Source organism: Charadrius vociferus, unplaced genomic scaffold (genome assembly GCF_000708025.1).
Source record: "Charadrius vociferus isolate BGI_N301 unplaced genomic scaffold, ASM70802v2 scaffold188, whole genome shotgun sequence".
NCBI lineage: Eukaryota > Metazoa > Chordata > Aves > Charadriiformes > Charadriidae > Charadrius > Charadrius vociferus.
In genome coordinates this window covers 25,139-35,485 of record NW_009649706.1, presented here as the reverse complement: position 1 = coordinate 35,485, position 10,347 = coordinate 25,139, and the positions used below count along the sequence as shown (strand labels likewise).

General features: G+C 42.9%; 1 protein-coding gene across 1 annotated transcript in view; it reads right to left on the bottom strand.

Annotated features, from left to right (window-relative positions):
* The window catches only part of RCL1 (RNA terminal phosphate cyclase-like 1), a 26,862-nt gene that overhangs the window by 491 nt on the left and 16,024 nt on the right, over window positions 1-10,347 (bottom strand). Inside the window, exon 7 of the mRNA XM_009890654.1 lies at window positions 4,462-4,565. Coding sequence (XP_009888956.1) covers window positions 4,462-4,565 — 104 coding nt within the window. The remainder of the gene's footprint in view (window positions 1-4,461; window positions 4,566-10,347) is intronic.

Genomic DNA, 10,347 nt, shown 5'->3' with positions numbered 1-10,347 from the left:
CCGGGTAACATAGCAAGATCAAACAGCGAGAGAAGAAAGAAAGGAGAATGCAGAGGTGTAGCCAGGCAAGGTCACTTACTCATGATGTTGAGTACCAACCTGTGGCACTTCCCCCCCCTGCAATGTTTAAAGCAGAAATAAAAGATAAACAGGGACAGCCAAGAGGCTGGCCTTGGGTGCACACTTTAAAACCAGAGATATCGGACCCTAAAGCGCATATTCGATTTGTATTACTAACTTGTCCACTTCTTAGTTAAATGTTTCATTAGGATCACATTCAAACTCAGAATTCTTCCTGTTTTCTCTCCTGATTTTCAGGGGGAAAAAAAAAAAAAAAAGTAACTTTACTTTCATCATTTAAGAATGAGAGGCATGAAGAGACTAAACAGGCACAGTGCTCCTGAGCACACACTGACTGAAGGGTGAGTGACAGGAAAAACTACTGAAAAGTATAAAAAAGGAAAAAATAAAAACAGCCAGGAAAACATTCCTAGTGGCTTCCCTGAAACAGGGAACAAGCAATTACACCAAAAGGCTACAAATATAAAAGTGGTAATTGCTCCTGACAGAAGTCTGGTTTCTTCCAGTCATGGCTGCAAGCGAGTCTGCAGTCTTGAACTAAGGTTTAATCTCCTGCAGCAATTGGTATGTGCCCTTCTTAGGTTAAGTCTAACCTTTAAAGAAAGGGAATGTGCACATCCAGTCCACACATTTGTTTGGCTGGCAATCTGGAAAAAGCCCCTGCTCTGCATGCTGAGAGCATAATCGCTGGCTAATCACACTTACATCATTACACCAAATCAAGAGAAAATACCCACAAAATGGGAAGCAGGAGACCCAGAGGGTAGGACTGTCCCCACTGCAACATCAGGAGGCTTCTGGAAGCCTCTTGGCAGCTCCTATTCACAGAAATTATGAATAAGCACAACAAGGGTTTGAGAAGCAAGAACTGCCTTATCCACCTCAGCTGGGCATGCTGCTGCTCCTGCACTCGGGCACCTGCGTGGGGAGAGGAAAACAGCAGGAGCCAGACAAGGAGAGGCTGCTGTTACTCACACTGGTCTGTGCTTAGCAAGGTCTCACAGTTACTTCTGGGGCAGCCAGCTGGATGCCTCTGAAGGGTCAACACGGGCACACAGCTCCCCATGCTGTGTACACCTTTCTACCTCACCTTCCTGGCCTGGTACCTGGCGTCAACACAGGCACCAGCGCTCTTATCTCTCAAATGGATTAACAGTTGAAAGAACAAACTGAAAAGCGCCTTTTCTTTCATGCCTCCCCAACTGCAAGGTGTCTGGTTCCTGCTATAATAGGCAAATGGGCATACGCTGGCACCAGTGCTTCAGTAAAGCTGACAGACAAGAAGCTCTGTACCCGCCTCCTCCTTAGCTGGGTTCTTTTCCAGAGTTCTGGCAGCGTGACAAAAAAGCAGGCAAGCCCAAAACAGCAGGAGCGGCGCGCGCTGAACTGCAAGGAGGGCACAGAATGAACTGTACACATGCCAGGGGCAGTGTGGAGCTGGAGGCTCAGGGAAAAATCCCAAAAGCTCATCAGCAAACTCTGCAACATGTTGGTGGGATCAACTGAGTCCGCACCTCTCTTTGCACATACAGGGACCACCGTGCTTCTCCACTTTTCCCTTTTGAATAAAGGCAGAGTGACAAAAAGAAAGAAGGCTCTGCCACCAGTCCCCCACCAGTACACGGGAAAGGCTCACGGGAGTGGGAGTGAAGGGGAGACTGCCTGGGGACGTCGGGGGAGAATTTAGGAGCAGCAAGAGGACAGCTCTGTCTTGCAGCAGTAGAAGCACAAGTGGTAAGAGCCCTGGAAATAGGAGACAAAGAGCAGGGAAAGGTAAGGGTATGTGACAGAAGTACAGCAGAAAGCAGGTTTATATTAGCACGTGGCTGATACGGGTCATGTGTGGGAAGGTTTGCAACTCCAATCATAGTGGGGGCTGCACCAAACATACGCACACAGACTGGGAGGTGGTGAGAGGTACAGAGAAATTTTATTTTGGTGGAAATTTAGACTGTGTTCAGGCAAGTACAAGGCAGAGCTGAACACTTTTCCTTAGGCCCAGGTACAGCTACGTGAGCTACACAGGAGGTCAGGGCCAGCTGCTTTCAAATAAAAAAACCCATTGTATTACCAACAGAAAAACAAACAAACAAAAGACAAAAAACCATCTCTTTGTCTAAGTGTTGTCTTTCCCCAGAAGCCTGCTAAGCAACACCAAAAAATACACAACCACTTCATGCGTCTTAGCTCGCTGTCAGGGCAAAGCGACCACCTCGCAGATGAGCGCGAGACAAGACCTGTGCCCCAGCAATGCCTTCTCAGCACGACTACCCTGAGAACAGCACAGGGCACAGCCTGGCAGCCCCAGTACTGCTCCCCAGCATCCCACCAGGGACCCTACACCGCCAGTGCCCAGGCGGAGGCCAGGGCAAGCCAGCCCTGACCTACAGCTGCTGGCCACCACCACTCTCCTTCACGTACCCCTGGCCAATGCCAGTTCGCCTGCAGGCAGGTTAGCCCATCCTGCACGACTGATCTCTTCGAGTGAGGTGGCAACGCAGCCAGCACCCTGCACTTGATTTTAAGCTCAGCTTGATGGAGAGGCACCTACTTCTGTGAAATCTGGAGCATAAGATGAGAGGAGGGAATCCAGATGGCTGCAGGCCAAAGTGGTCCTTTTGGGACTGCTGTACCCAGTGCCTCTCAGGATAGCCCTGCTCATGGTGTTGCCCGCCCCCTTTCCCACCGCCCCATGCCATTAGCGGGGCAAAGGATGTTTCCCATGGAAATACCCAAATTTGGGAGACACCGCCTCATTCTGATGGACTTGTAGCAAAGCACCACGTCCCCACACAGTGCTCTCATCCACCAGCTGAACTGTCACGTTCATGCTACATTGTGCTAGACAGGGAAGCCAATCTAGCATAACGTGGCTTATAAATAGCTTCAGATTCTGCAGGGTGAAGGTGTTGAATGCAGAGATGTCACAGCCCCAGGAGAGAAAAGAAGGGACAATGAAGTGGTACATGACTGTACTGCAGTTTACTTCAAAAGCCTGCGCATCTGATGAGTAGCTTGGGAGCCAAGTTTCCCAGCCCTTTATGAGCTGCCTTAGTGAGGATATGGGGGTGCTGCAGACAGAGCTGTGTGATCTCTGAATAGATCCTCATAGGACTGATGAGTCACAGGTTCTCACAGAATCACGGATTTTGTGATCTCATGTGACACACGCTGCTTCAGGATCTCTGCTCCAGACCTTCATCCCTGCTGCGCACTCCTAGCTTGGAAGAAGTGACAATCCACCCATTTGAAATCAGCCTGTCTACAAAATAAACTAGTGTGCTTGCCTGATTTTCATAACATCAAAAAAAAAAAGACAAAAAAGGAAAAAAGGACTGGACAACAACTACTGATTTGTTTGTTTCACATGCTTAACTGTACACTTCAAACACTGATATCTAGTCTTTGTAAGTCCTTCACATGGATACTTTACAGGGGATTACTTTACCCCTGTGCCAAGAAAGGCTTCCCCATCTTCTGCTCAAAATCTGATGAATGTTGTTTCAAAGATATCAGGGGTTGAGAATAGCAGTTAGGCAACTTCTAGCTCTCATGTGATGGCACCACCATTCTTCAGTTATCACAGTACTGTACCTTTCATGTATACAGCACCGGTACCATGATAACCGAAAAAGGACAGTTCATAGCCTTTTGTTATTTGATGCCATTGTCAGATAAACAACCCTCCCTCCATTTGATTAAAGCAAAACTGCTCAGTCTCCAGGAGTAACTGTAATCTAGTCGTTCACTTGTCAGTCTGATTGAGTAAATGAAATTTTTGATACTGGATGCCCTTCCCCTAACCTGTGTGTTGCAACTAGCAATGTAAGAAATTTAGTCTTTTTCTATCCTCTGAACCACTACCAGCCGCAGACAAAACTTTAATAAAAATTGAGTCTGAAAGGACTAGACAGAAGTCTGCTGCCTGACAGAGCTAAAGCTTCGGGGTTGCACACAGCTCCATTAATTGAACTCTTAAGCTGTTTCCTACAGACAATCACAGCTTTAGTGTTTGGCTAGCCATTTGAAACATGCCATTTAATGCCAGAGTTCCAGAGAGAACACTAGGGAAACACAGTACTGTATGCTAGGCAACAAAAAGCACACTGAAGTACACATATAATCCAAGACGAAGAACCAACAAAAAACCTCATCTCTGCAATTCTCAAAATGTGCAGTAATATAGACCAGTAAGGGAATAATCTTCTAACGTGTAGAAATAAACACTAGGTAACTTCCACCACCTGTCTCATTTGAAGATGGGTACAAGTCGTTCTATTCATAGCCACAGGAAAAGTTTTCCATATACACAAAATAGCTGTGCAATAAAACCAGTGAATTAAACAAGACTGGATAATTAAACTGAACACAACAACTTACGTGTATGGAGACAGAGGTCCTAACAGGACTTTGGAAACATCCCGTTGTCCAAGGGTCATGAGGAGCAGAGCAAGGCTCTGATTTGTTGAATCTACACAGCCTCCCTGCAAACCAAAATGTTTTAATAATTAATCTCTGTACAAACCAGAAATTGGGATGGGAGGAGAGTAATGAAGGAGGCAGATACACTTAAAAGGCTGAATTACCGCTCCCAATTTTCAAGGGCCAAAAAGATAAAAATCTAGATTTTGTAACAATGACAAATTAATTTTACATGGCAGGCTGGGAAAGGAACAGAACTAAAAGAAAACCCAGGAACAATGTCACATTAAAGATCCCTCCCATCTCTCCCAACCTGTTATCTTCTAACACCACATCATGTAAGCACTGAAGAATTTCTTTGCAATAAATTGAAAATAGGTATTAATTCTAGTTCATGTGCATTTGAAGATACCATGAATTGCAGCACCTTATGGTAACTATGAGGTTACATTCAGACAAAATAGTTCAGCATTAGCAGGTTCAAAACAGCAAGTTAAAAGTTGTTTCACACGCATCCACCTAAGCTCTTGCTGCTAACTTTTGTGGTTAAAGGTAAAACACTTTCCTCTCCCTACTTAAAACTGGAAGATTTTGTTTTATTGCTATGTGAAAGAGCCATGCATAAAATTATGTAGAACTACACATACTTTTGTACATATTTGACTGTAGTAAGTCATACATGCATGGTAAACTGTTTTGTATGTGGAAGGTGTTAACTACGATGCATATGCAAGTTAGAATTGGAAGGGTTTCTTTACTTACAAAGCTTGAACATAAGTTAAAAGGGATACTTTCAGTCAAGACTGCTGTAGAGAGAATTTACCATCTATTACTATGCAAACACATTGAAAATAGAAAAAAATATCTGGCATAACATTATTTTGGACTGTCCTCATATTCATGCTGATCCACAGCCACATGAAATCTGTGAAGTTTCCTGCTTGATCAGGCCTAACGTTAAGCCCTTTGAATAGGCTCTCTAGAGAGAGCAAAACTAAAAATTCATCCTTTTGAAATCAAATTCTCTAATGAGGTAAACTGACCTTTGTGGGCAAGCAGTAACCTGTCATCATTTCAAGAGATAACACCATCCAAAAAGGCAAGGGAGGGGCAAAATAAATTTTGGACTATGCAGATTACGAAAACACAATGATGTGACAACTTCAGCACATTTACTCAGCGAGAGGGCAGAAAGGAGGACCTTTCCAAGGAGAGTTGCTGAAGGTTTAATTCGCAAGATGGCCTTGCTTCAGTGTGACAAGTCTCAGCTCTGTTCTTCTGAAAAATCCTCTGCACTTCATGCAACTAATGATATACCACAATGAAGGAAACATCTTTATTATGTGCAGTACTGTGACCTAACTCCTAACAACATGCTTTTACAGCAGCCCTTGCCCTTTTAGCTGCATGGACCTGCCATACCAAAGTGAAGCTCATGCATTCAACCTAATGCCCTCTGTGGGACTGATAAAAATTGTGCTTTGTCTTGAGCGAATGGCGTACCTGCAGAAGTTGCTGGTGCAATCCAGAGCCACAGCTCTCACCAGCTCTATTTGCCAATCTGAGACATGTACAAGAAGCAGATGAGAGTTTGGTAATGAGTATTCCTGACACAGGACTTTCTGTATTTGGAGTCCCATTAACAATTCCTTATCACTTGGATGAAAACTTTACATTTTCTGAGCTTGTTTTTGTTTTTCTAAAGCTGAAAACATTATAAAACATCTATTTTTATGACCATATTTATACAAAAGCTTCAAGAAGCATGGAGACAACCATATCCTAAACAATATAGCAAAACATGATGCATCCATCACGTCCCAGCTGCTTACATAAGCTCTCTTGCTGCAGTGAGTCAGTCGTCCCCACTATTGTTGTGCATTAGCAATGCGCTGTTATGCCCATTCCCACATAGGCAGTTGCCAGAAGGGAAATTAAGTGATTTGCTTGTAATCTAATGTTGACAGAACAGTAACTTGTGCCAAATGAAGGACATGCTGCTCCCAAGAAGGCCAACTTTTTTCTCTCAATCCACCTGCCACTTAAGAGTCCGAAATAAAAAACAACCCTCCCACGAGAAATGGGATGGGCAAAGTCAGAGCCAAAGTACTGACATTTGTTCCAAAATAGCTGGCACTTGTTACCAACCTAGGATGCAGCTTCTAGTCCATATTAATTCAGTTTATGGCAGTTTCTCCATTATTGTTTCCATTGACGACAGAACCAGATCCAGCTGGATGTGACAATTAGAGACAGATCACTTAAAATCCCATCCATTTTGAAATGTTGTTATACAAATACCACAGCTGACATGCACATACAAATATCACAACTCTGGGTATTGGACAACAGTGTTTCAAAGAGGATTATTTTTCTCAGCTTGACCCCAGCTTTGATTTAGCCTTGGTTATATTTTAGCATACACACAATTTTCTCCTTTGCCTGTGTGTTACATATGTGCATGCCTCAATTTTTAACGTAAAAAGTGCAGAGGGTCTTTTTTGGATTTTTTTTTGGTGGCGTTTTTTGTGTGTGTGGGTTTTTTTTTTTTTTAGAAGAAGAATGGAGCACAGCCTTGTCACACTGAAGAAGAGCCATCTTGAAAATTAAGCCTTTAGAGAAATACTTCACTCACTTTAGCTCTAGTTAAATAAACCAAACAGCTTTACCCCTCTTGACCCCCCCAAGCACCCTTAAATAGGTATTGCGTCCTCCCCTATTTCTCATGATCCACAAGGAATATAAACATTCATTCCTTTTCCAGTTCTTCCAGGCCTTTCCATTCTGCCAATCGTTTGCTGTATAAAGGTTCCATAACTAATGCCTTTCAAAGACAACAGGAAAATCTTTATTGGCCTTCTACAATTAAGCTTAGGTAAGAACTACATATGGATTTGTAAAAACAATGCCAGCCAGTCACTCCATGACCCCTTTTCCAGGGTCACTGTAATTAGTGCTGTGCCACTTATTATTAGTCAATTAGCTCTGACATCGTTCCATCAACAAATGTACATAAAAAAGCTCGACTGATTCCAAGAATCATATGCCCTCTTTCATTTCTTTTTGAAGGCTGAGTAAAAGGGACCGTTTAGCACTTAACATAGCACGACTCAAATCCTTAGATTTCTGAGGTGGTAAAGTTCACATAAGAGCACGTATTAAGCAAGCACTTTAAGAGATGTCCCTGGGCCCTTTAAACAGTAATGAACTCCAGCAGATTTGCAGGTGACCCCGACAGCTAAAACCCTTCTACAGAGAATTATCTCCAATGCTCCCAGGATGCTCTTTTCTGGTCAACCCTCCCTGGCTCCTGCAGCACAGTACCCACCGGCAAAGACACAGATGGAGACACAATCTCATAAAGAGAAGATCTAAACATAGGGAGATAAATTCTCCCTTGAGCCCTGTATTCAGTGAGTAGCTGGTGTAAAGAGAGTGGGACTTAAGGAGTGCCTGTTCAGAGCAGCCTATTCTTGCCCCACGCACAGATTTCCAAAATTTTTACTGTTTCACTAGACATCCTATCTAGGCAAAGAAACTTAAAAAAAAATAGTATCTTCAAACTAAGCAAACATTGCATGCTTTGCAACATGTTTTTATATCCTCTTTGAGGTCAACACTAGATCAAACTGACCTAAGCTCAAAAAAAACCCCACCAAACCCAATCTCCTCCCCCAAAACCCAGTAAGTAAGTGCTAGCCAGGAATTTGGAAAGATGGGCTTTGTGAGCTTGTGTGTCATACATAAATTCAAGTGCGCATTCCGAAAACTACAGAACAAACCCCATCATATCACCTATGACAAAGGGAGCAGGGAATTCATGAAGACAGAATAAGGACTGAGCACTCCAGTGGATAAGCAGCACAACAGCCAAAAACGCTAAAGAACAGGAACTTCCACTGTGTGCTGCTGCAGCAGAGGACCGCAAGCAGTCTGCATGCTGCCCAGCACTTGTCAGGCACTCTTGGACTGAAGCGACCCACACATAAAGGAGCCTTCCAGGAGCACCAGTGGTACCACAGCAGGCCACAGCTAACAACCTCACTCACTCAGAACCTGATCTTCAAAGACATTGAAACCTCATGGCCTATCACTGTATCTCATTCAAAAACTTGCCTGACTCTGTTTCCTACTCAAATGCTTTTCTTCTGTTGACCTGAGATCCTCACTATCCTGGTGCTCTGCAGAATTTGACTTATCCCACTCAAATGGCTGCAGTACGCTGAAGAAGAAAATTACCTGGTTCAGGCCTTTCCAGCCCTCTTCATTTCAGAAGTTCTCTGATATCCGACTCTGAAGAAAGTATAATATCTGGACAAATTCCCTCACTAGTTTCAATCTGTCAAGTGCTGTATGTTTTCAAATGAAAACAAAAATACCTACTGCTAGGGATAGAAGCATGTGGAAATTGGATTTTTGATACCTCCAATCATCTGACTACCTAAAGGTGTTTTCCAAGAGATTTACACACAGCGACAAATGTACCAAATTTTAGGTTGGTTTGGTTGGTTGTTTTTTTTGGGGGGGGGAGGAGAGGAAGTGGAAAGATTTTACAATTCACCCCTCAAACAAAAATAGCTACCTGTCAGTAGGCAATTGTAGAAACAGACAGATATTTTAGTCACTAGTTGTGATTGCATTCTCCATGCGTGCTGGACTTTCAAATGCAAGGGGTCCGGACTGTACCCAGGAAGAATATTTGTTTGTGGCACTTCTATGAGATAAGAATCCTGAGCTAGAAAGGGAAAGTCCTCTAGCAACATGGTGCATATACTGAATAAACAAAGACAAAATATTAATGGAAGACTGAAACAAGTGGGAAAGTTGGTAATTCAGACAGATGAAGGGTTTGCAGCAGGGAAATGAAAAGGTAACATGGGCACAGATGAACAATCTACTACAGGCATGGATGTGATTTATGAGGTCATGGGGTATTTTTGTAATTCACTACATTACCTGACACAGAATCTCATTAATGGTATTTTTAATACTCTGCAAAAGTCCTATCAAGTTATTCCAGTTCAGAGCAATCACTTTTTTTAAAACAGTGAGTACAATTTGTAGTTGACTGCCTCCTAAAGGCCAAATGCATTTTGTCAATACTAACAGCTACTTATTTAACATTTGTGGAGATGCCCAACAAAAGCAGGTATGTTCTTTATTAAATCAGAAACTCAGTATGATGCTAATTGCCAAATCATTTGTAAGACTGAAAGCTGGTCATTCACTAAAAGTTTCACTGCAAATGAAAAACATTTTAATACAAAAAAAAAAAAAAATTACACTGCAGAAGACTGCGATGCACTTAAGATTCCTGTCCAAACACTGTCCTAGCTCCTTTTCAACAAATCATTCAGCCAATTCCTCATGCAACCCACAGATCTCAGCACATTTGACTTTGTCATCACCACCATAAAGCCGCCACCATTGAAGCTACCTGCTTTCCCTCCCCCCGCTTTTTCTTCCTCATATGTTCTCCCATTCATAACACCCCATTTCAACCACTAGTTTAAGGGTATTGACTCTTATTAAACCTCCAACTAATTTTTTAAAAAAGTAAATGAAATTAAAAAAAAAAAAAGAGTGAAACTAACTGAATTCTGCTGCAGACAGAAAGCAACAAAAGAAAAATCTGCCACTACTATGATTCATAGTAACATCTCCTGGACATGGGAAATAACATGGCCCAGTAAGTCATTACACTGTTAACGGAACCAATTAAAACCACTCCTTACCTGGATGAAGATACTGGCAGCATCACATCCTTTCTCTGTTTGGAGCTGAGCCTGTCTGAGGCTGCCCCCAAACCACCTCTTCCTTTACCAATATGTCATTACCTCCTTT